Raw genomic sequence first — 23232 nt, 5'->3', positions numbered from 1 at the left:
GACCATTCGAGCCTCAAGATGACGTCCTACATCCCATCTCTCACGCTCCCCGCCAGCATCTTCCAGTCGCCCGCCGCCTCGGTCCTCCTCCCCATCGCCGCAGGCACAGCCATCGGCTTCTCCACGCGGCCGAAGGAGACACAGGCCACCTACCTCGCCCTCCGCCAGCCCCCGCTCCGCCCGCCGCCATGGATCTTCGGACCGGTGTGGACCCTGCTCTACGGCGCCATGGGCTACGCAGCGCATAGAGCGTGGACCGAAGGGGTGAATAGCGTGGATCCGCAGAAGGTGTTGCTTGCAAAGGTAAGACAGGACGAGCATATGACATGGCAAGACGCGCCCATCTGACAGCGTGAAACGCGTAGCACGGCGCGACGCTTTACACCATCCAACTCGGCTTGAACCTCATCTGGATGCCGCTGTTCTTTCGCTTCAAACGCCCGATCGAGGCCACCGTTGACATTGTCGCCCTCACCGGCACTGTGGGCTACCTTGCATACATCTGGGGTGAAGTGGACGAGGTGTCAGGCTGGCTGTTGGCGCCATATTTAGGCTGGCTGGGTTTCGCAACGTATCTCACCGTGGGAGCGGGTTACCTGAATGGATGGAATTTCAGTGACAAGGAGAAGCTGAAGAGTGCAAAGGGCGGGCGGACGAAGTTTGTCGACGAGAAGCCGTGAGAGAAGCACTGTGCTGAGTTTGACTGCCGAATGAACGATACCCTGGCATCTTCGGCCGTCATGATATATCCCTGGTCATTCAACCGTAGACCTCCTGCGCCACCCTGCACACAACGCCAATCAAGTCTTCCTCTTGCGCATGCCCACCATCAGACCCAAAGGCTTCCGCAAGAACCCCTCTCGCGTTTTCAGGTGGTCCTGATAGAGTTCAAACTCATAACGTCGGAAGACAATCGACACGATGAGCGCCAATTCCATTTCAGCCACATTGCGGCCCACACATGAGCGAGGGCCGTATGAAAAGGGGATGAATGCATCCTTCTGCCTGTTCACCATTCTCGTTAGCTCATGGATGCATGAATAGAAGGGAGCGGCTTCTGACCTGTCCGTCACCTTGTCCCACCGCTCCGGCCGGAACTCGTCGGCGTCTTTGCCCCAAATTTCCTTGCTATGATGCATGACGTACGCAGGCACGCTCACAACTACGCCTTGCGGGAAGTGGTGGCCCGCAAGATCGACGCCCTCGCCCGGTGGTACGAGTCGCGGGAGGCCCTGGCTGGAAGTGCTGTGGATGCGGAGAGTCTCCTGAATGATATGATCCAGGTACGTGAGGTCCTTGACTTGGTCGTAGCTGGGGACATCGTCACTGGGAAGAGCGGCATCCAGTTCTGCCTGCAACTTCTTCACCACCTCCGGGTGCATCAGACAGTGATAGAGCAGGGCGCATGAGGTGTTGGATGTAGTGTCGGAGCCGGCAATGAGCTGCGTCAACGCCTCGGCCGTGAGCTCCTCCCGTCCCAGCTTGTTGCCGTTCTCGTCTTTGCCCTCCATCAGCCGTGCGAGCAGGTCGACTCGCTGGATCTCACCCTTCTCCGCCGCCTCGAGTCGTTGGTTCACGCGTGCAATGGCAATTCCTGCCAGGTTTTGCACAGCTTCGATGCCCTTGCTGAAGAATGGATCGGGGAGGTACTTGGCATACGGCTTGATCTCCGGCAGACATCCAATGGCGTTGGACACTTCGCCGCGTCGGTTGAGCACCTGAATCGCCGGCGCCGTGGTGGGCTTGGAGTTGGGCGTCATGCGAACTTCGGCAATATCCTGTCCTCTTTCCAGCATTCCAAACGGCTGGCCAAACGCCAGATCCCCAATCACATCAAATGCGACGTAATTGAACCAGTTCAAGGCGTCCATTTTGTAGTAGCCGCCGCCGGCCTCTTTGCTCAGCCGATCCCATTGTATCGTGAGCTGTTCCAGATTGGCGTGGATATATTGCTCAAACTGCCCGATGCTCTTTGCGCTGAACGTATGCGACACCGTCTTCCTCTTGCGCGTGTGCTCTGCGCGGTCTCGGGTGTTGAAGAGGCCTCTTCTGATTGAGACAAAGGCGTCGTAGTATTTTCTATAAGCTGAATTAGCGGCGTGTGAGGTGCGAATAGTAAAGGCTTAGACGTACGACTTGAGGAAGCCTGTGCCATGGCCGTAGATGATGGGAATGGCGTCGGGGTCTGCTACAGACACATGATTTGGTTGCACCCGGACCAGCTTGCCGTGCTTCTCGTGCAACTGGTAGACGGTGTAGTATCTCCGACCGCGGCGACATTCATACATGTACCAGAAGTTGGTGAATCTCGCCAGAAACGGGCCGGGGACATCTTGGATGGACCAGTTGCGCAAGTACGGTAGGAGGTAGTAGAGGACAGGAGCAGCCAGCAGCAGCCATGGAGTGAAGAGGAAGGAGAGAAACATGGTGGCTGCAAGGCGACGACCGTCGGTAGTCGAAGGTGAGGTCGAGGTGGGAGCAATACTTATAGCATCACGGGCGAGGTGAACGAGATGACGGTCAGTTCAACAGCTATTGGTAGCCGCACATGCTTCCCGAAAGCCTAACAAGCCCCCGGCCTCGACTCCAGACGCAACCCACTGGACCGAATAGGCCAAGGCGAGCAAGAATGGCGATGGCGCGGGGCGCGAGTGATCTTTGCCTGCAGGCCAAACCTTACCCCGCAACCGGGACACGCAGACGGGATTTCGTTGTGTGGACGGACAAGCTGGGCGCGTTCGGATATTCGACGCCTCATTTCCGCCTACTTCGGATATAACTTGGAGATAGATGTCGGAGTGCAAAGACGGGAAATGAAGGCGCTCAACTCAGTCATACAGATCCTCTTCCGCTCCCGCATTGCTGCCGCTGTCGGTCTGCCTCGCCTTGCCCTTGCCCTTGCTCGAATTCGGTCTGGACGAGCTGTGATTCAATGTCAGTCGATCAGTACGGACGACGTAATCGACATCTTCGTCGGATCCGGCGCCAGCCTTGTGACTTTGGCCACGCTGAGGCCGTTTCATCCCGTTGACCACTGCCGGCGCTCGACCATCGGCCCCGTCCTCACGAACTACGTCGCTGAACTTGGGCCGGACATGCCCGCGCTCTCCTCCATTCGACGTGGTCTCGTTGACCGTCGCGTTTGGCTTTTTCTTGGTCGCTCCTTCGAATGCATCCCTCACCCGCTCGTAATGTCGTAGTTCCTCCAAGCTAACACTTGGTGCCATTTCTTCTTTCGCGTGGACAAAGTCGTCTTCAGTCACAGAAACCTCGGTGTCGACGTCAGTGGCATGGTGATCAAAGTAGTTCGCGACGGTGATGTCGCTCAACGCTTTCACCCTGCGCTCCTGATTGATGGTTGCCAGTCGCTGGTCGACCCGTTGCGCCGATCGAGTAATGGCTTTCAGCATGGCATCGGAGCAGAGAGCATACAGGTCTGCACCAGTGTAGGTGAATGAAAGCGTCTCAGCAACGCGGCTGAGTGATACGGATCGATCGAGCGTGAATCTGTTTGCAATGTTAGATTTCTTGCACGATTGAGCAGACGCGGACAACACGTACTTTCTCGTCAGAGCCTGCATGATGGTTGCCTGCTTCTCGTGGGTGTCGCTGATGCCTAAGTATAGCATCTTGTCGAAGCGTCCGGGTCGGAGGAGAGCAGGATCAAGTAGGTCTGGTCTGTTTGTGGCTCCAATCACAAACACGCCGCCTCCATTTTCCTCCCCATCACTCATGCCGTCCAGCTCGGCAAGCAATTGCGACACGATGCGATCCATTACACCACCGCTATCGCCTTGGTTCCCACGCTTAGGAGCCACCGAGTCCAACTCATCGAAAAACACCACACAAGGCCTCGCATCTCGAGCTCGCTGAAACACACGGCGTACGTTTGCTTCCGACTCTCCAATGTACATGTTCAGTAGCTCGGGCCCTTTGACGGAGAAGAAGTTGAGGCTGAACTCTGTAGCGATGGCTTTGGCGAGTAGCGTCTTGCCTGTTCCCGGCGGTCCATAGAACAGGATACCGCTGCGCTTCTTCAACCCCTTTGCAAACAGCTCCGGATGGGACAGTGGCAGCTGAATGGTCTCAATGACGGCATCTTTGACATGGGTCAACCCTCCCACATCAGACCATTGGACATTGGGGATCTTGGGGGCGCCGATCGAGTCGGCAAAGTTCTTGCGTGCAAAGTCGACGGCTTCGTCGAAATCGGCGGGAATGATGGCATTGGCCGCGGCGCCTCCTGAGAGCATAATGTCCTTTGTCGTGATCTTCTGGCCGGAGATGGTGGATAGGTTCGCCGCCAACGCCTCGACTCTCGAGTTTCTCGCGATGTTGGCTCGGTCTACGACATCGGCGAGATCGCTGGCAACAAGGGCCGCAGTCTTGACAGCAATACCGCCAAGATCCACCTCCTGTGCCAATGGCAAGCCAATGCCGTTGACGACATTCCTCAAGATACCCTCGCGTTCCCGCTCATCGGGTGCCGATGCCTCTAGCTCGTGCGTGAACAGACCACGCACAGCATCAGGCACCTTGTCAATGTCAGATGTTGTGGCCACCAGTGCTCGGCTCTTGCCAAGAATGCCGGACAATGATGCCACCACACGATCGGACGTGAAGGACTCCAGATGTCGGATGCATGTAACGGTGAACTCAGCACCGCATTCCAACGCTCTATCACACCGAGCTTCAAGAAGGCCCTGCGCTTGTGTATCAAAGCCGGAACCGCTTTCCGACAGGATATCGTTGGCATCGATGGGGAAGTAGTGAAGTCCAAGGTCGGCGCAAGTCTGCTGCACCGAGAATGCTTTGCCGATGCCGCGTTGAGTGGAGGTGAGCAGGACTGCGAGAGGCGGCATCTTGAGATGAATGGCGCGAGGACTTGTTGAGACGGAGATCAGCTCGCGAAGTCTACGCTGCAAGTCCGAAGTGTATCGTTGAGGGGGATCCAGCATTCCGATGCTACCTCCACTTGACGTGGTGGGCCGCGACTGATGGGATTGCACGCCGAGATAGTACGGCCAGGTATTCTTCGTCGCCGGCGGCAACCGACGCCTCTCATCTCCAGACTGGCGCATTGTCATCCTGGTGGGGTCGATCAGTGCCGCTCCAGCCCACACATCAATGCCATCAAGCAGGTCGCTCTCATCGGGCGTTGCAGTCACGTCTTCAATGCAGAACCAAGCTACCGCTCTCTTCGCGTGGGTCGACGTCGCTGAGTCCTGTGTTGTGTCCGCGTTCCACTTCGTCAGTAGATCGTTGTTGGACGATGATTCCTTCTCAACATCGCCTTCATAGACCGATCTGCCGAGGTCTTCATCGATGGGGACGGCAATCAGGTCTCCAGACTTGACGATACGCTGCTTCTGCTCAAAGTGTTCCTTTAGATTTGCAAACAGAGCATGGTTAAGTGCTCGTTCCGTCGATATTGGAGTTGTCACTTTGCGCAGAGTGACTTCGGATGCGACAGGAGGGAGTCGCGCGGAGACTGAGCCAGGGCGAGGTGTGGCGGGCCGCTTCAAAGTCATTCGCTTGCCCAAGGAGAGAAGGGATAGACTGACATTCTCAGCTTGGTTGAGATTTGCAAGCAAGACTGGCGACAGGTAAGCTGTTGGAACAGCAGAAGAGTTGGTGGCCAGAGATGAGATGCTGTCCCGCCGGCCATGCCTGGGGTTGACTTGATATCGCTGCGGCCGTTTCGACATGCTCTCGGGTAGTCCATAGATTTTGACCGGCCTCCAAGCCTGCGGCAGCGAATCGTCAAAGGCACTAAAGGCACTGAGTTGGGGCAACATACGGTTTTCCGAGGGCTCAACTTTGACCCAGTCCCCGGAAAAGCAGCCCAGTCTGGCGAGAGCTGTGGCATCGACATAGACTCTGGCCTCATCATCCTCATCGCTGGCCGGCTTGGGATGGAGCAAGGTCTCTGGAATCTTCGCCAGCAAACCTTGCACTCGAAAGACTTTGCTTCGATTGGATTGGCCACCCCGCACGGTACTGCTGGTAATGTTGGAGTAGACAGAACCAGGGGTGCTGACGCCAGTCCTGGTGCCGAATGGTCGAGGGGTCGCAGAGGTGAGAGCAGAGTTCAGGCCGGACGGCTGATCGAGCAGGCCAGGCTTTGCGAGGGAGATCATGTCGTCAGAGTCGTCGGACAGGTTACTCTCTTCCGCGCTGGAGTCGAATAAGTCGTCGGTATTGGACATGTCGGTTGCGGACTTGGAAATGACGACCGGTTTGGCGGGAGAATTCTCTTCGTTGGCGGAGTAGAAGGATTCGTTGGTGGTGTCTTCATCTTCCTCGTATTCCTCGGGAAGGCGAGAGGATAGCATGGGACGGCCGCTGTGAGGGCCTTGTCGCTTCTCGGCCGTAGGTACAATCACAATCTTGCAATTTGGAGACATTACACCCTGCATCACCGGCTCACATGCAAGGATTTTCGCTGGGGGCGCTGGAGCATGCGTGACTGGATGTGTCATGGGCAATGGGATGATGTCGGCGTTATGCAACACTGTGATGCTGGAGAGAGCTTCGTGGACAAGCTGTCGATGCTTGTCTGGATTTCCAAAGACATCATCCTCCTCCAAAGCCTTGACAGGACTCGTGGGGGTGGTAGGGCGCCTGCTCGACTTGCGTGCCGCATAGCCATTGGCATTCATGAATCCGCCTCCGTATCTCTTGTGTGCATCTTCGAGCTTGCGGAGGGCATCGGTATCGACAGCAACGTAGACAGTTTCCAGCGGCAAGGGCACAGCATCGGTGATACGCACCTCCACCGCGGTGTTTAGCCGAAGGGTGCGGTTGGGAGACAGGGTCTGCACGACATTGACGAAACTTTGCGTGCCCAAGGCCGTGGCTGGAAAGCGGATGGTGGAGGGAGGAAGCTGGCGTTCGGTCTTCCGAGGTTTGCGGAAGGGAAGAAGAGTCCAGGGGGAGTCGGACAGCGAGGGGTTGGGGGTCCATGGGGTGATTGCGGCGTAGACGGTGGCATCGTCGGGACCGGCGAGGAAAGGGTAGAGGTCTTGCAGCAGGTCTTCGGAAAGCACGCCGACCTCACCCTTCAAGTTGACGTCGAGGTAGAGTCGCGCTGAAATGGCCGGCTTGTCCTCGCGCCGTCGCCTCTTGCGCTTCAATGTGCCGAGCGGGGGCGCGTCGTAAGCCATTTGATACACGCCTCTATCTCCCTCGCCCGCGTTACAGAGATGAAGCAAACATGGAATCGCGTGTGGAGAGTCAGGCACGTCGGGATGAGGGTTTGGAGGAAGGATTTCGTGCCGAGGCAAGTCGTGCGGCGTGGATCGGGGGTGGATGTTTCAATGCTGGTGGAGGGGGGAGAGGCGTGGAGAGGAGGGTTTCGCTCAGAAGGGAAGGGGGTGCTGCAGCACGATAGGTACGAAAATGAAAGACTGCGAGTACCGTGTACCTGTACCTCTAAGGCGGCGCAGCTCGACCTTGGGGGCGAGGTTGGAGAGCAGCACGCAGCAAAGACACGTCTGACTAATCACCCCACATGCACGCCTCTCACGTGCATGGCATGGGCGGGATGGACGACGATGGCCAATCTGGGGAAGATGATAACATACAATGGAGATATCAGTGTCTGCTGGAGTCATTACATCTCCTCGTCTTGATACTGGTCCGATCGACTGTTGAATGGATGTTGGATGCGCATCCCAGCCGCTTTGAGCAGCAAGATTTGTCTCGTGCGTCAGCGAACCCGACTATCACATGCAACCTGGAACCCGCCCGCAGCCGGCTGGACATCCTCTCCACCCAGTCAAGTACTTTGTTGATGGCACCTGCCCCAATCCTCAACATCCTGCGATGAGGCAGCAACATACACCCACAATGCTCCTTCCCCGAGAGAGTCCTTCTTGAACCACATCGCTGGCGCGCGTCATCGATCCCTTCGCCCAACATGGCTGCCCCCGCCGACTCCCCAATGCAAGCCAATGGCCATGCTGACCACAGCAAAGACCATCGCGCGACAAAGTATGCGCGACAAGCAGAACAACTCGGTCGCGTCCAGCCAGGCGACGAAGAGGACGGCGAAGGCCCATCGCAAGCGGTCAAGGCCAAGTTCATCACTCCCCTCGATCCAATCCTCGTCACGGCGGATGGCGGCCGCCTGCCCCCGATTCCCGTCGACGAAGCGAAGCGGCTCAACGAATTGCGCAAGGAAGTCCACAAGTCGTCCAGCTCGGGCTCCCTCCATTCCTTGACGAATGGCTTAAAGGCCGTCTACCGCGGTGTGCGCGGCGGCAGTAACCACGACGGCACATCTCTCGCCGACTCCCTCCCGCCCTCTCGAACAAACCCCCTCTTCCCTCCCCTGCCCATCTACGGCCCTCCCACCCTGCTCCGTGAGATCCAATGCTTCTTCTTCCGCATCACCTCCGCCGTCCTCTCCCTCGCCTTCCTACTCACCATCTTCGCCGGGACCGTCATCTGCCAGATCCCCCGACTCATGCGAGACACCCGCAGCCGAGCAATGCTGCAGAACCCAAGAAAACTTCGACCCTTTTATGACGAAGAGAAGAAGCGCGCATCCGAGAGAAAGGCCGCCGAGAAGGCGTGGAAGGCGCAACAGAAGAACCAGAAGAAGGGCTCGCACACGCCGCTGGTGGAGAAGGGAGCAAGTGTACCGCAAGATGGCGAATACGTGCCGACCGAGGGCGGGCCCGACCCTCTTTGCGTCGACATTGCATATTACGCCCGCAGAGTCGGCCTCGATGTGGAGATCTTTGACGTGCAGACCGAGGATGGCTTCATCATCGAATTGTGGCATGTCTTCAATCCTCGAGAACAGTCGCGCACTTCATCATCCGGCCGCAAGAATCGCGGTCCTGAATTGTCCGAGGTTTCATCCGATGGTCCAGAATCTGATGAGACCCAGCCCTTCCCCGAAACCAACAAAAAGTACCCCGTGTTGATGATCCACGGCTTGCTCCAATCCTCTGGCGCGTTCTGCTGCAACGATGACGACTCTCTTGCGTTTTACCTGGCCAAGTCCGGCTACGATGTCTGGTTGGGGAACAATCGATGTGGCTTCGAACCCAAACATACCAAGCTCGAATATACAGATCCGAGGATGTGGGCGTGGAATATCCGACACATGGGCGTGCTCGACTTACCCGCTCTCGTCAACCGCGTGCTCGTCGAGACAGGCTTCCCCAAGCTCGCGCTCATCGCTCACAGTCAAGGCACCACGCAGACTTTCGTGGCTCTCGCGAAAGAGCAACGACCGGAGCTGGGAGAGAAGATTTCGGTATTCTGCGCCCTGGCGCCTGCCGCCTACGCCGGCCCTTTGATTGGCAAGATCTACTTCCGCGTCATGCGAACCATCACGCCGGCCATGTTCAGAATCATCTTCGGCATTCACGCCTTCATCCCCTTTATGATGTTTGCGCACAAGATCTTCCCCGCACGCCCATACTCCTTGCTGGGATACTATGTTTTTTCGCATCTGTTCAATTGGTCGGATACAAGATGGGATCGCGGGTTGAGGGATCGCATGTTCCAATGGGCACCGGTGTATGTCAGCGCAGAGAGCATGAGATGGTGGTTAGGTCGCGAATGCTTTGCGAAGCAGAGATGCATTCTCGCCACACGAGAAGAGGGGCGGCAGGAAGACAAGGAGGATGAGGAGGACGATGAAGTGATTCGCAAGGCGTACATTGATCGAGAGCCACACGTCACGGCGCGGAGGAAGCTGCAGCGCAACGTCAGCAGCTTCCACTGCCAGTCTCCGGTCCATCTGCACCACGACACGACCCGCGGCAAGTTTGCGTGGTACAACGACCAATTCCCACCTCTTGCGCTGTGGGTGGCGGGTGCGGACGATCTGGTGGATGGACGACGTCTCCTCCGCCGCTTCGACAGAGGCCGTGAGCCTCACGTGCGCGTGGTGCACAAGAAGATCATCGAGGGCTATGAGCACCTTGACGTCATCTGGGCCATGGACTCGATCGAGAAGTGTGGCAAGGAGGTGCGCGAAGTCATCTGGCGCACTGTCGACCCCGAAACTGCCCTGCAATGTCGCGTGCCGGTGGGCTGTGCGAAGCCGTTGGAAGAGGATCCGGACATTACTGAGGACGTGCCAATGTTGCATTCCGGTGGACGGCTGAGAATGGCGAGTATCAGTGAGGGCCTTCCTACAGTCTCATCCTCCAGTCAGGAGCCTTCGTCTTCTCGGAGGCGCACGAGGACGCGGAGGGGCACGAATCTGGAGACCACGGCGGAGACACACTTGGACTCGACCGCGGAGACGGAGGGCGAGCATGACCACATGGTAGAGGAGAAGGAGCAATTCCATCCGGCACATTTGGAGGAGCCTGGATTTACGGACATTGCCGAGAAAAGCAATCCATTGGGATAAATGAGGTGTATAGGTCTTGGTCGGAGAATCAGCCTGTGACAAACGGTTGCTCATGCAGGTAATGTAACAGCTGAACGTCACCGTTTGCGCTCTCATGACAACACGCGTTCCTCTGCCTTCACTGTTTCAATCTGGCTTTTAGCTGAATCTGGGTTGTTGTGAACTCTTCTTGAGCTCTCACTTCTCCCAATTGGAGTCAGGCATCACCAAATCTAACGCACTTCACGATGGGGGCGGAGTCATCAAGCCTCGCAGGCAGTGATCCGCCAAAGAAGCCTCCGTTGCCATCGAACTTCAAGCCTGTCGCCGTGCCAGAACGCGATCCAGAAGCAGAGTCCGCGAACCTCCCATGCCATCCCACAGAAGCGTCGCACTTCATTCCATACAATCGGCATGACGTCGCCTTCACATCACTTCGTCTCATGGTGTACCACATCGACAGCAGATCCGCCACGCCCATCGCACATCTTCTGCAACAAGAGCTCGGCGATGTCAAGGCGCAGGAGTTACTCACTCTGTTCTGCAGTTCAGTGAGGGGGAATCCGCGGGAGTCCAACGGGAAAAGAGAGATCATCAATCTCGCGGCGTTCAAGCAAGTGTGCGCCAAGATCGAAGAGGCTCGCAAACAACATGCTGTCCGTCTGCGTCGGGCGGATATGCAGGATGTTGACGTGCGGTACTTTGGGTCCCAGGCGACGATTGAGAAGTTCAAGGCCGATAAGCTTGCGGTTGAGAGTTCGGTATGTTGCGCAAGTGTTATGCGATGAGAGTGAAATGCTGATCAGCCGTTGCAGAATGGAAAGCCGTATCATCTGTGGTTAGTGGTGGATGAGGTATGCAGAGGGAGTAGGTGTGCTGATGTCCATGATCGATACTGACCCACTCTAGGCCGTTCGACTCGCGCGCACGTCGCATCGGCATGAGCATCATCGTGAAGACGGATATCCTCAAGAAACTGTATCCAGCCAGCAGACTTGCAACAGGCGAAATCAGGATCACCACCAACACCATGCAAGCAGCGTCCGACAGCGAGACGCAGCTCACGCGCCGGGACAGCATCTGACCTTTCCTCGACCCCATCACAAATTCACCTACCTCGGTCGCGCGGCGCAAAGGGGAGACTGCAGGAAGCAATGAAGCTCTTGACCAAACGACTGGCAACTCTTCCAAGACAGAGATGGCTTGGCAGAAGCGCAGACACAAGACCAGAGTCAATCTTTACCAACAAGACTGTCCAGCCTCACGATACCCGACTCACAGCTCAGTCCCGATCGCGAGGAGAGAGGCGTCCCAGGACTCGACGAATGGTGGCATGACGACTTTGAACAGCGACGCAAACAACCCGCCGAGTGGAAGGCTTCTGCCAGCAAGTCGGTGAAGGGAAAGGATAGCAGTGTGGTGGAGACTCGTCTTTCCGACCTGTCACCCGAGTCCACGGTTCCAGGCATCGACTTTCCCGTTCTGCCAGGCTTGAGCGACACCTATATTGCAACGCCCGACTGGAAATGGTACGAAGAGGAGATTGCGCCGAATGAGTACAAATGGCAGCGCGCAGAACTCGAGGGCATCGAGGCCGAGTACGGGAGGGTGCACAGGAAGGTCGAGGCATTGACTGCGCATGCTGACGAGCTGCGAGCTAAGAGGGACAGGCAACCGAAGGTTTGGAATTGGCAACGAGATCTGAACAGCGCTGAAATGAGTCTGGGCAAGGCGATTCGGGAGCTGGAGATGATGGGACATGCGGTGATACGGGCTCGCAGGGCGTGCGCGGAGTTGGCTCCTCTTGAGCATGCGAGCGCCGATGGAACGAGGCCGATTAGAATGGCACTGAGATAGCGAGTTGGCCGTGGGTGGGTGTTGATTGTATATCGTCCAGTACGGGCTTGAAGTTCAGATGCACATGCCCTCTTTTAAGCTTTCGGAGAAGAGACCGAGCGCGACACGCTGCCGCCGACGCTAGTCTACAGCCGCTCTAGCGCGCGCGGGTCATCTCGGGCCTCCCGCCACTCGGTGGTGGAATTTCAACGATCCCCCCCTCGCCCAATCACTCTCTCTCCCTCACACTCCACTGGCCTATCAGCACTCGAGACTCATCGCGGTTGCAGCGCTCTAACAAGATCATCCGCTCCAACCCCGCCGCCGACCACAGGCTCGACGCGTGCTCGACACGAGTCGGACGAGAGCATCAAGTGGTAAGCAGTCCGCCCCCATCGCACCCCAAAGACGCGCCGCCATCCCCGTCACCCCCTCTCGTCGCATTCCACCGCGCCGACACAATGACGTTGCGAGCTGCTCGCGCCAAGTTCATCCACTGACCGAACGCGCAGACATCACGAGTCGCGCCGCCATCCACGCGCCATCCAATTGAGACAGGTGAGCTTCGCGACATTTCTTATTGCATCTGGTCAAAACAGCATACCGCGCTCGTCGCAATCTGCAGCCTGCAACACGTGACGATGTACTGCCACCAACATTCTAACCTCGACCGCGATCGCGACCACCTCCCTTGATGGATGGGATGGAACAGCCCTCTGCCTCCTTCCTACCCATTATGTGTTGTGGTGGTGCATCTGCCGAGCGACGAAACGATGCGCTGTACTCCGGCCGGCTCTGCCACGTGAATGCGCTGGCACTGCATGCCTCGAAGCGGCGGCTGCTTGGCCACCGATGCGCCCAACCCTCCCGCGCGCCCAATTGCTTCTCTCCGTGCCTGCGTGGGACTCTGACGACCACATGCTAACCCGCCCCAAGGCCTCTTAGGTCCCGACCGTTGTGCAACAAGCTGCCTCCCCACTGGTACGTTTTCGTCCCAAGCTCTCATCGCGCTCGCCTCAACTGCCCGGCCCGACATCCACCTGCTGCACTGCCACGGTCACTCATCGACCTCGCGTGGTGTCGCAAAGTGGCGCATGCGCGAGGTGACGGCGCGAGCGACAACCCTCCAAAGCCACTCTTTCGCTTCACCTATCGGGCAGCTATACTCTATATATCAATATCGACCAACGCTGACGAGCCATCTGCAGCCTATAGGAGGGTGCCCTTTCCCGCCCGCCGCCGCGATCCACTCGCGCCCTTCCCAGACACGCCCTACTCTCCAAAACCCCCAAGCTAGACTCCGTCACGAATCAAGATGGACTCCTACGCGCAATACCACGCGCAGCAGCCTTCCGCATACCCTCACTCCCACCAGCAGCATCCCAACCAGCCGAGTCCTGTCATGCAGAGCCAAGCGCAGGCGGGCTACGGCCAACACCAGAACGCGCAACAAATGCCGCACCCCCAACTCATGTCGCAGCTCCCCTACAACACCGCCTACTCGATGCAGCCACAATACTCGCATGCAGCGGCCATGGCGACCGCGGCGGCTTCGGGCTATCCTGCATATCCCATGCCCGACCAAGCCAACATGGGCACACTCCCGTCCACATCGCCGAGATTAGGTCAGGTGAAGAATGATGGGTCAAACATGGCGCGACAGACCGAGCAATCTCCACGACAGATGGGTGTGCCCGGTACGCTCGCGGGGCAGATGACGCTCCCATCCGCACAGGCCATGCCCTCCAACATGGCTCAGATGCAACAGTCATTACCGCAAAGACGTCCGTCGCATGTCAACAGTCCCGCTGTGGCAGGCCAGCAAGCACAACTCGGCATGAGCGCGCCGCTTCGACCTCCCACGCAGCAAGGCCCCGGCGGACAACAGCTGCATCAACAGTCTCCGGATGTTGCGGGGGCGGTGCAGGCGGAGGAGTCGCCGCTCTACGTCAACGCCAAGCAGTTCCATCGCATTCTCAAGCGGCGCATTGCGCGACAGAAGTTGGAGGATGCGCTTCGGCTAACGAACAAAGGGCGCAAGCCGTACCTTCACGAATCTCGCCATAACCATGCGATGAGACGACCGCGAGGGCCCGGCGGGCGCTTCTTGACGGCAGAAGAGGTAGCGCAGATGGAAGCGCGCGGAGAGCTTCCCGGTGCGGACGAGATGAATGGCGAGACTGCTCCGACCAACGGCAACACCAAGAAGAAGCGAGGAGACGCCAAGAACGACGCGCCGAAGAAGATCAAGAGTGACGACGACGAGGACGATGGAGAAGACGAAGACAACGACAAATAGGGATAGAAGTCCGTTTGTGGTGGTCGTCGGCGGAGACTCGGTGCATGTAGGGGCGACTGGCGTTTCTTTGCATTCTCATGAGGTCACGAAGCGCTGGATTTCACAGGATATCGTTACTGAAGGCGAAGAGGAGGGAGCAAGCCATGAAAGACTTTGATGGTGAAGGAGGACATGGTGGGCGTTGCGTTAAGGGCAGGTGATCCTCACTCGTTAAGATTATACCCCCCGGTTTGTTTGGTGTTTGTTCTTCGCCGCGCAGCTGGCTGCTTCTGCTTCTTCTTTACGCGCGAGTGATGGGGCGGGGGATGTCTCGTTTCGCCGGGTCGAGATTCGTTGGGGTGTGGAGGAAGAGAGGCATATAGCCGTACAGTTGATTGTAGTGGTAATGCGAGCATCTCGCGGCATCTTAACGTCGGTTTCCGTGTCGGAGTGTTGTCATTGATGAACGCGGGAGATGTGGTTAGTCAAGCTCACCTCCGCGGCCTGCGACGGACTTGATTCGTTGGCCAGAATTTATCGCCAATCCCTACCTGACCTCTTCCCTTCTTGCCTTCCATCACCGTCTCCTCTCCGACCAGCATCCCCAGAGATGATCTGCCATCGCTGCCTGCTCCGCGCAGCAATACAAGCCCCACGCCTTGCCATTCGTACTTTCTCCACCACCTTCATCCGCTCCAATGCGACACCCGTGACCGCGCAGACCACCACTGCCACCAACCCTCGTCCTCATGATGTCCATCCAGCCGCAACCTCGACCTCCGCCGCACAACCCTTCAGCGAACCCCTCACACCCTCCCCCGACCGCTTTCCGCCCAAGCAAAGTGTCAGCAAGCCTCGAGCGCCCAGCTCCGTGCCTGCAGGTACGCCGCTCAAGGGCTTGAATTTCTTGAAGACTGCGCAGGATCCGATTGCGAAGGAAGATCACGAGTACCCCGATTGGCTGTGGGGAGTGCTTGAGAAGAAGAGTGAGGACAGTGGGGCTGGAGGGAGGGCAGGGGATGGAGATTTGTTTTGTGAGTTTGCCATGCGGAGGGTCGTGAGTGGTAAACTGACGATTCCACAGCAAAATCGAAGAAACAACGACGAATAGCCGCCAAGGCACTACGAAAACAGCAGTTACTCAACCCGGAAATGCTGCAGCCCAAAGTCCCCTTGTACGAGCAGAGCATCGATCTCCCTCACGGCGATGGCACCCTGAGCGGCGCGACGGAAGCAGCACAGGCGAGGCGGGACTTGACAAAGGCCATGAGAGCCAAGCGGAGGGCGAAGATTAAGGAGGACAACTTCCTCAAGGGCATGCGATGAGATATCTCCGGTACAGCTTTCACTCTGTTCTACTCGGCTGCATCATCTCCCTCTGCGCTTCATCCCACTTGTACACCGGGCCATCTCCGACGTTGTATCGATAATAATTCGCCGTCCCACCCTTGATCATGGCCCGGCGGAAGGTGATGTTGATCCGGCCTCTGTCCGCATCCCCGCCTTTGCGCTTGGGGATGCTGTGCTCCCAATTCTTTTGTGTGGTGCCACGCATGAGCACCATGTCACCACTTACGAGAGGGAACTTCATGGGCTTGCTCTCCGTCGCATCTCCGTCGGGCGTCTTCTTATGCCGCAGCAGGAAGTCGCGTGTCGCCCCGAGAGTGAAGGACGCAATGGCTGGATCGACGCCGAGAAAGCGCTCGTCGTCGCTGTGGTAGGAGATGCTGTCGGTTCCGGTGGCGTAGTAATTGACCAAGGCAAAGTTGAATTTGCACCCCGTCGTGTTCTCCGTCAGGATGCGCAGCACGTCGAGGCTCTGAGGGATCGGTCGGGGATTGCAGGCGTATGTGTCTTTGGGTAGGAGGGTGCCAGTCGTGGCGTCGACAAGTTTTCCGTTGGGGTCGAAGCGAGCCGTCTCATCTATCCCGAATACCGTCGTCCAGCGGGGAGTGTTGATCTGCGTTTCCACGGGCCCACGTTTGATGTTGTATTTGACACGGTAAAAGGGCAACTCGCGGCGGAGGAATTCAAAAAGTGGGCGGGAGATGTCTTTGGGGATGTAAGGGTGGTAATAGACGAGATCCAAATCGGGCTGGTCGTTGATGATGCGCCCTTCGTCGGCGGGAGCAAAGTTGAGTATCTCATTGATCTCCGGCGGGAGATGGGCGATGGCGAAGGGATAGGTTGGGTGTTGGGTATTGGATGGTGTGGTATTGGCTGTGATTTGGCTGACGCTCGTGGAATCTGTTCGGGCTTTCTTGACTGCTGGAGGGGCGAAGAAACTGTCGAGGGTTCGTGGTCGTTTGGACATTGCTGTCGCTTTGCATGCTATTGATGACAGTGGCTTTGATGAAGGATTCGCCCGCGAAAGCGTTGTGTGAAGAAGAAGCACAGTTGAATGATTTGACGCTAAGTTGACTGCTCGCTATCTCATTTGACAATGAGTACACGCCTTGAACGACGCGACATTGAGGTGATGGAGGGGATGTCGTCAAGCACTTGCCACGCTCAGCCCGGCGGTGGATGCACGGACCGCCAGGCAAGCGGCACCTCAGCTTTGACCTCACTTCCTCAATCTCGTCCTCCTCCACATTGACAAGGCATGCGGCTGTCCAAATCGAACGACGATATGCGGTAGACCTGATTCAAGGCATCGGGGTGCGGGATGAGGGAGTTGCGTGCTTCGCGGCGGAGGGTGGTGGCCGTGTCATCTGATGAAGAGGGCGATGCAGGAGATGCCTCAACCACTAATGATCCGCCCTTCCATCTCAGCCTAGACGAGGACAAAACCACCGAGCAAAAGTCACCCGTCGGCAAACTCAAGCCAACAAAGAAGTCCGCGCCCACCAACTCTGCAAGAAACGGAGCGTCGTCCACCAAAGCATCACCCGCAAAGACCAAACCCGCCGCATCGAAATCGAAAAAGGATGCGAACCCTCCAGCAAAGGCCAATTCCAAACCCATCTACTCATTCTTCAATGCCGCTACTCAACGTTTACAACCCTCACAGGCCCCACCTGCAAGTACTGCCAAGCCAGCACCCTCAGTCCAGGATGAGCCTGAAGCCATCCAAGAAGACAGTGACGACAGCCATGGTTCCGGAGTCCGCTTTTCGAAGGGCTCTAGTACCGCTTTGGCGCTGAGAAAGCGCAAGGCCCAGCATGAGGGGAGCTTCGACAACGAGGCCGGCCCGTCTGCTCCGCTCTCGCAAAAGTTCCGCAAGGCGAGTGATGGCTCCCGCGTTGCTTCTCCGTCTGTTCGAAATGACGACGACAGGCCCTGGACGGATCAGTTCCCACCAAAAGATCTATCGGAACTCGCCGTGCACAAACGCAAGGTGGCCGACGTTCGACAGTGGCTGGAGATGGCTTTGCGTGGGCAGCGTCAACGTGTACTTGTGCTCAAAGGTGGTGCCGGTAGCGGAAAAACGACGACCGTACGCTTGCTGGCTCAGGAACTTGGCCTTGAGATTACAGAATGGAGGAATCCTGCCGGAGCCGAGATGGTGTCTGAGGGATCGTTGTCGGCGGCCTTGCAATTCGAGGAGTTTGTGGGACGTGCTGGCAGATCCGGTGGCTTGCAGATGGTGTCTCACGAGCTTAATGAGCTTCCTGCGAAAGCTATGAACGGCACAGATGCTACAAAGCCGCAGTCGCAACTCCTCCTCGTCGAAGAGTTCCCCAACACCTTCTCTCGCTCATCTGCCACACTTCAATCCTTTCGCAGCGCCATACTGCAATACCTTTCGACGCCGCCATTAGCAGATTCAAAGCCGACGCCGATCATCATGATCATATCGGAGACCTTACTCTCGACCAATACCGCCCTCGCAGACAGCTTCACTGCTTACCGCCTGCTGGGCCCTGAATTATCGAACAACCCATACCTCGATACGATTGAATTCAACGCCATTGCCCCGACAATCCTCCTCAAAGCGCTCGAAAATGTTGTCCTCATGGAAGCTCGCAAGACGGGCAGACGCAGAACTCCCGGCCCACAGGTGCTCAAACGCCTCACGGAGGGCGGGGACATCAGAAGTGCCATCTCGGCTCTCGAGTTCCTGTGTTTGCGCGGAGACGGTGAAAATGAATGGTCTAGCAGGATTACCTTCACCAAGGCGAAAAAGTCCAAGTCCGACCCCCCAATCACTGACTACGAACAAAATGTGCTCAAGCTCATCAATAACCGAGAGACTACGCTCGACATTTTTCACGCGGTCGGCAAAGTGGTATACAACAAGCGTGTTGCGGCAGCGGACATTCCTCATCCACCGCCGTGGCTCTCTCATGAGCGCCGAAATACCATCCCGGAGAACGACGTCGACGTCCTCGTCAACGAAGTCGGCACCGACACCACCACCTTCCTGGCCGCACTGCACGAAAACTACGCCATGTCGTGTTCGACCGCTTCCAACGAAAGTACTCTTGACAGCATGCTCGGCTGCATCTCGAACATCTCCGATGCAGACTTGCTATCCGTTGACCGTTTTTCGTACGGCACGCGGGCCTTTTCCGGCTCAGCGACCGACTCCATCCGACAAGACGAAATGTCATTCCAAGTGAGCGTTAGAGGACTCTGGCTCCGTTTGCCATCGCCAGTACATCGCGGTACGCCTCCAAACGGCAAAAAGGGCGACGCACATCGAATGTTCTATCCGAACTCTCTGCGTATCTGGAAAAAGCACGAAGAAGTGGAGGGCATGTTGGAGAGTGTGACGAGTAAATTGCGGAGTGGCATTCTTGTCACGGATTCGCAGGCTACCTCTGAGAGCGCGCACTCTGGCGTCGAGAGCTGGAAGCGGAAGGTCGTCGGCGCGTCTTCTGCGTCCCCCAACGAGGAGTTCACGACCGGCAACAGCAGCATCAACAGCAATGCCAAGGTGACGATGTTGACTGAAGTACTGCCATACCTCTCTCAAATCATGGGCAGCAAGAAGACTGTGTCTGCAATGATTCTTGAGCAGCTTCACGGCATCTCGCGCCTCCGTCAATCCGTCTTTGTCGATATCCAAGGGGATGATGACGAGGCCGATGTTGAGGAAAGGGACGATCAACCTCGAGACCAATGGGCGACCGATCGATCTGAGATTGATACTGGGACCAAGGCAACTCGAGTACCAGGCACGAAAGCTAAGCAGGCGCAAACGGCAAAGAAGAATGCGGGATATGACTTTGGCTCGTCTGTTGAAGGCGGAGTGCAGAGTCTGGTGCTTGACGATGATGACATCGAAGATGATTAGCGGACGGGGTGTTGAAACAGACACCATTCTGACTTGTGTATGTACTTATGAAGACAGTCGGCCGTAGACTTGTGAGAATACATGTGCATGAAGAAGCTCCCTTTCATCCAGTCCGAACGGACCTCCAGTCGCGTTCCTTCATTCACCCTCTTCCCCGCTTCCACCAAAGTCCGTAGGATACAGGCACTCGACACTCAAGCTCAACGGACTGCCGCTGAAATGGTACAGCGGGAGAAAATGTGCTTCCAGCCCGGCACCCATATTCAGCAACAGATTGGGCGTGCTGGCCACTCGACTGAATGAGCGAGAGGATGGGCAAAGACTACTTTCGCCGCTACTGGTGCTGCGACTGCCAACGTTGACGAACAAGGAGTCGGTGGGCGAGCGCCACATTGGGGAAGGTGAGCCCCAGACAGACTGCCAAGTGGGAGAGTCAGAGTCATACTCGTACCCAACCACCAGCCAATTGCTGGGCGATGGCTCTTCATCGTGTTGGTTCAAAGCTCGAAGGAGCGCAAAGAGACTGTCGAGGTTGGTGTGACTTTGGACGCGAATCTGGCGGGAGATGTGAGGCGGGTCTTCAAGCGGAGAGGCAGAACTCTCAACGCCCTCGTCGCCCTGGATGGAATCAGTGTCTGACTCGCTGCGCGTGTTGGGTATCGTACGGTGCGTGGCGTGCTCGTTGATCATCTCCCATTGCTGGCCGATGGAAGCGGAGGGGTGGTAGGCGTCTTCACTGCCCTCGCCAATGTTTTGGCCGCACTCGCAGCCCCATGCGTGCTGACAGATTGTGGCATTGAGTTGTGGGGGCTGGGTGGTATCGAGTGGAGGGGGTGGTTGATTTGGAGTGTTGTCGTGGTCCATGTTGGCCGAGGACTTGTTATGTTGTATCTGGAGAGCCGATGAGCCTTCTTGGACGGGAGGAATGACGAGTCCACTCACAGTGAGGTGCCGTTCCAGACAGCACTTGGTTGATGGAGCTCTTGGGCAACTCCCCTGCGCCTTCGCTGCAAGATTGAGATGAGTTCTAATACAAACGTAACGAGGGAAGAATTGTCAAATGATGAGAGGAGAGCGAGAGAGAAGAGAAGGAGTGTGAGGGAGATTGGGCATCATTTTATAATATAACCACGGGTGAGCGGTATGCAATGCAGTCGGCATAAAGAAGTCACACGCACGAAATCGTCATGCATCTCGGCCTTGGAACATTGTCATGGAACAGAAGGCGCGTCGAAGAAGGGGGCCAAAACGGTTCATTGTGTCAGCATCTCTCATATGACCTGACGACGATGCCTTGCCAGCCTCGGTCGTCGCCGCGAATCAGTCGTAGCTAGCATGTGCGAACGGTTCGCAGTGCTTGTACCTACCCCGCAAACGCATGGAGATGTCATCCGATCCAATCGCCTTCTATTCCCGACCTTTGGGAAGTGAGGCGGCGAATGCGGGTGTTGGAGGAGCGCTCTCCCATCGGCATTGCTCTCGGCAGCACGCTCGTTGCTCTCGAGTATCTGCATCCGTTGGTTCCGGGGCATCGCAGCTGAATCACAGTCTAGACCTTGGCTCCCGATGCAGGGACAGATATCCGCTGGAAAGCTGCATGGAGCTGGTTGCTCTTTGGCGATGTAGAATATTCAACCGCATGTAAGCGTAACACAAGCCGCGCACGATTGAAATGCCGGAAGGGCGAGCGGACATGCAGATGCAGGTCGGAACGTGGAGAAGGTGGAGTGAATTGAGGATGGACAGAGGTAGAGTTGGAGGAGAGGAAGCAGAGTTCCCGATGCCAAGATCACCAGGTCACGCGCGACGAACGCGGCGACCTCCTATCTGGAATGCAACGCTCGATGCGTGTGTGATGCAGGCGGAGTGATGAGGGCAAGTGTGGAAGCTGATTTGGGTAGATACTGCTCTCTATTCTGCAAGTCGAGCAGGGAAAACGCCATCGCTGAATGCAAACCTCGCTTCATCGTACAGCCACTGCCCGATTAGTTGTATTGAGCATATGCCGCGGTGGAGTTGAACTTCAGACCTCCCCGAATCACCTTCTCCACCGCACTCAAAAAGTCCTTCTCACTCGCCACCTTCCTCCGCGCTCGAATGGCGAACATGCCCGCTTCCGTGGCGACGGATCGCAGCTCCGCGCCGGTAGAGTTGGGGCACAGTCTTGAGATCAACTCCCACCTGATGTCCCTCTCCACACTCATGCTCTTGGCGTGGATGCGGAGGATGTTCGCCCTGCCCTCCATGTCCGGCAGGGCAAACTCAATCTTGCGATCGATTCGACCGGGTCGCATGAGTGCGGGGTCCAGAGTGGAAGGGCGATTCGTGGCGAACATGACTTTGATGTTTCCACGCGAGTCGAAGCCGTCCAGTTGCGTGATGAGTTCCAGCATTGTCCGTTGCACCTCGTTGTCTCCGCCCGCGCCATCATCGAACCGCGCTCCACCCACCGCGTCAATCTCGTCAAAGAAGATGATGCATGCCTTCTTCGTGCGGGCCATCTCGAACAGCTCGCGCACCATTCGTGCACCTTCGCCGACGTATTTCTGCACCAGCTCCGACCCGATGACGCGGATGAATGTGGCGTCTGTTCGGTTGGCGACAGCTCTCGCGCACAGCGTCTTGCCCGTGCCCGGAGGGCCGTAAAGGAGTGCACCTTTCGGCGGATCGATGCCCAAGCTGACGAACCTCTCGGGACTCAACAACGGCATCTCCACCACCTCTCTGATCTTCTCAATCTGATCTTTGCATCCTCCAACGTCACCATATGTGACATCCGGCTTGTCCTCCACCGTCATCATCGTCACGCTCGGATCGATCTTGGGCGGCAGGGGAAGCATGATTTGATACTTGTTGCGGTCCACACCCACTCTCATTCCCTCTTCGATATCCGTCGGACTGACCCGCTCGCCCAAGTTGACGACAAACTTGGCAATCTGCTTGACGTTGATGACATATTTGCTCTTCTCGCTGTCCTTTTCGTCGGGGATGATCTTTGTGCACCGTGCCACCTGCAGCGGCTGCTCTTCGCTCATGCGTTGTCGGTCGGCGGCAATGTCCCAGAGATGGGGAGGCGCAAGGCCCGTGTCGGCTTCATGCTTGAGCCCAATCTTCTCCCTGATGGCGGCGTCTTTTGTTTTGATGGCATCGCTGAGGGACTGGATGCCTTTGGCGTAGGGGGCGGAGTTGTAGGTTTTGAGGATGACGAGGTCGCTGCGAGGCCGTTAGTAGGAGGGTTGTTGCGGCGGAGCGGCATGCGATGCTTACTTTTCGGTGAGTTCAGACATGTTGAGCGGGGGAAAGGAGGGAGGTTGGGGGATGACTAGCGAGGACCGACCAGGCAGATGGTGGTCTGATGATGCAGGGAGGGAAAGGGTGGATGTGGTGTCGATGCTTGTGGGGGATATCGAAGGTTGGAAGACGATGGAAGGCCAGCAACAGGTACGCGGCGCTGTCATGAAGACGACGTGCCAAAAGTCGTGGTATCGAGCTGTAACAGACATGAATGCCCCGGCT

At 57.1% G+C, this 23232-nt stretch overlaps 11 protein-coding genes across 11 annotated transcripts; 6 read left to right on the top strand and 5 right to left on the bottom strand.

Annotated features, from left to right (window-relative positions):
* Nucleotides 1-18: 18 nt before the first annotated feature.
* Nucleotides 19-680, top strand: BDY17DRAFT_255388 (TspO/MBR family-domain-containing protein; the record flags this gene model as incomplete). The annotated part of the gene is made up of 2 exons (XM_033731529.1): nucleotides 19-303; nucleotides 366-680. The coding sequence occupies 2 exons, from the start codon at nucleotides 19-21 to the stop codon at nucleotides 678-680; spliced, it is 600 nt and encodes a 199-aa protein (XP_033586938.1).
* A 120-nt stretch (nucleotides 681-800) lies between these two features.
* Nucleotides 801-2426, bottom strand: BDY17DRAFT_255327 (putative P450 monooxygenase; the record flags this gene model as incomplete). Its single annotated transcript, XM_033731523.1, has 3 exons — nucleotides 801-1005; nucleotides 1063-2079; nucleotides 2134-2426. The coding sequence occupies 3 exons, from the start codon at nucleotides 2424-2426 to the stop codon at nucleotides 801-803; spliced, it is 1515 nt and encodes a 504-aa protein (XP_033586937.1).
* Nucleotides 2427-2828: 402 nt separating this feature from the next.
* On the bottom strand, nucleotides 2829-7166 carry BDY17DRAFT_255365 (uncharacterized protein; the record flags this gene model as incomplete). The annotated part of the gene is made up of 2 exons (XM_033731525.1): nucleotides 2829-3507; nucleotides 3562-7166. The coding sequence occupies 2 exons, from the start codon at nucleotides 7164-7166 to the stop codon at nucleotides 2829-2831; spliced, it is 4284 nt and encodes a 1427-aa protein (XP_033586936.1).
* A 779-nt stretch (nucleotides 7167-7945) lies between these two features.
* BDY17DRAFT_255619 (Alpha/Beta hydrolase protein) lies at nucleotides 7946-10381 on the top strand (the record flags this gene model as incomplete). Its single annotated transcript, XM_033731544.1, has 3 exons — nucleotides 7946-8863; nucleotides 8924-9661; nucleotides 9722-10381. 3 exons carry the CDS (start codon nucleotides 7946-7948, stop codon nucleotides 10379-10381), a joined length of 2316 nt encoding a protein of 771 aa, XP_033586935.1.
* Nucleotides 10382-10495: 114 nt separating this feature from the next.
* BDY17DRAFT_191431 (uncharacterized protein) lies at nucleotides 10496-11580 on the top strand. The gene is made up of 3 exons (XM_033730010.1): nucleotides 10496-11121; nucleotides 11176-11214; nucleotides 11270-11580. Exons 1-3 carry the CDS (start codon nucleotides 10609-10611, stop codon nucleotides 11516-11518), a joined length of 801 nt encoding a protein of 266 aa, XP_033586934.1. The 5' UTR covers nucleotides 10496-10608; the 3' UTR covers nucleotides 11519-11580.
* A 1931-nt stretch (nucleotides 11581-13511) lies between these two features.
* On the top strand, nucleotides 13512-14917 carry BDY17DRAFT_336439 (CCAAT-binding transcription factor (CBF-B/NF-YA) subunit B-domain-containing protein; the record flags this gene model as incomplete). The annotated part of the gene is made up of 2 exons (XM_033737940.1): nucleotides 13512-13886; nucleotides 13956-14917. The coding sequence occupies 2 exons, from the start codon at nucleotides 13512-13514 to the stop codon at nucleotides 14493-14495; spliced, it is 915 nt and encodes a 304-aa protein (XP_033586933.1). The 3' UTR covers nucleotides 14496-14917.
* Nucleotides 14918-15084: 167 nt separating this feature from the next.
* Nucleotides 15085-15800, top strand: BDY17DRAFT_254806 (mitochondrial ribosomal protein L37-domain-containing protein; the record flags this gene model as incomplete). Its single annotated transcript, XM_033731469.1, has 2 exons — nucleotides 15085-15508; nucleotides 15559-15800. 2 exons carry the CDS (start codon nucleotides 15085-15087, stop codon nucleotides 15798-15800), a joined length of 666 nt encoding a protein of 221 aa, XP_033586932.1.
* A 19-nt stretch (nucleotides 15801-15819) lies between these two features.
* BDY17DRAFT_255656 (uncharacterized protein) lies at nucleotides 15820-16788 on the bottom strand (the record flags this gene model as incomplete). Its single annotated transcript, XM_033731546.1, has 1 exon — nucleotides 15820-16788. The coding sequence occupies one exon, from the start codon at nucleotides 16786-16788 to the stop codon at nucleotides 15820-15822; it is 969 nt and encodes a 322-aa protein (XP_033586931.1).
* Nucleotides 16789-17455: 667 nt separating this feature from the next.
* Nucleotides 17456-19716, top strand: BDY17DRAFT_318113 (Rad17 cell cycle checkpoint protein-domain-containing protein; the record flags this gene model as incomplete). Its single annotated transcript, XM_033736164.1, has 5 exons — nucleotides 17456-17500; nucleotides 17626-19074; nucleotides 19108-19416; nucleotides 19441-19462; nucleotides 19490-19716. 5 exons carry the CDS (start codon nucleotides 17456-17458, stop codon nucleotides 19714-19716), a joined length of 2052 nt encoding a protein of 683 aa, XP_033586930.1.
* Nucleotides 19717-19854: 138 nt separating this feature from the next.
* Nucleotides 19855-20580, bottom strand: BDY17DRAFT_312276 (uncharacterized protein; the record flags this gene model as incomplete). Its single annotated transcript, XM_033735611.1, has 1 exon — nucleotides 19855-20580. The coding sequence occupies one exon, from the start codon at nucleotides 20578-20580 to the stop codon at nucleotides 19855-19857; it is 726 nt and encodes a 241-aa protein (XP_033586929.1).
* An 853-nt stretch (nucleotides 20581-21433) lies between these two features.
* Nucleotides 21434-23200, bottom strand: BDY17DRAFT_301595 (putative proteasome regulatory particle subunit Rpt1). Its single transcript, XM_033734273.1, has 2 exons — nucleotides 22984-23200; nucleotides 21434-22929 (listed from the first exon to the last, which is right to left on the bottom strand). The coding sequence occupies exons 1-2, from the start codon at nucleotides 23172-23174 to the stop codon at nucleotides 21702-21704; spliced, it is 1419 nt and encodes a 472-aa protein (XP_033586928.1). The 5' UTR covers nucleotides 23175-23200; the 3' UTR covers nucleotides 21434-21701.
* Between the last annotated feature and the right edge of the window lie 32 nt (nucleotides 23201-23232).

The sequence above is a fragment of the Neohortaea acidophila genome (assembly GCF_010093505.1).
Source record: "Neohortaea acidophila strain CBS 113389 unplaced genomic scaffold BDY17scaffold_9, whole genome shotgun sequence".
Classification (NCBI taxonomy): domain Eukaryota; kingdom Fungi; phylum Ascomycota; class Dothideomycetes; order Mycosphaerellales; family Teratosphaeriaceae; genus Neohortaea; species Neohortaea acidophila.
This window is presented reverse-complemented; position numbering and strand designations above follow the sequence as displayed.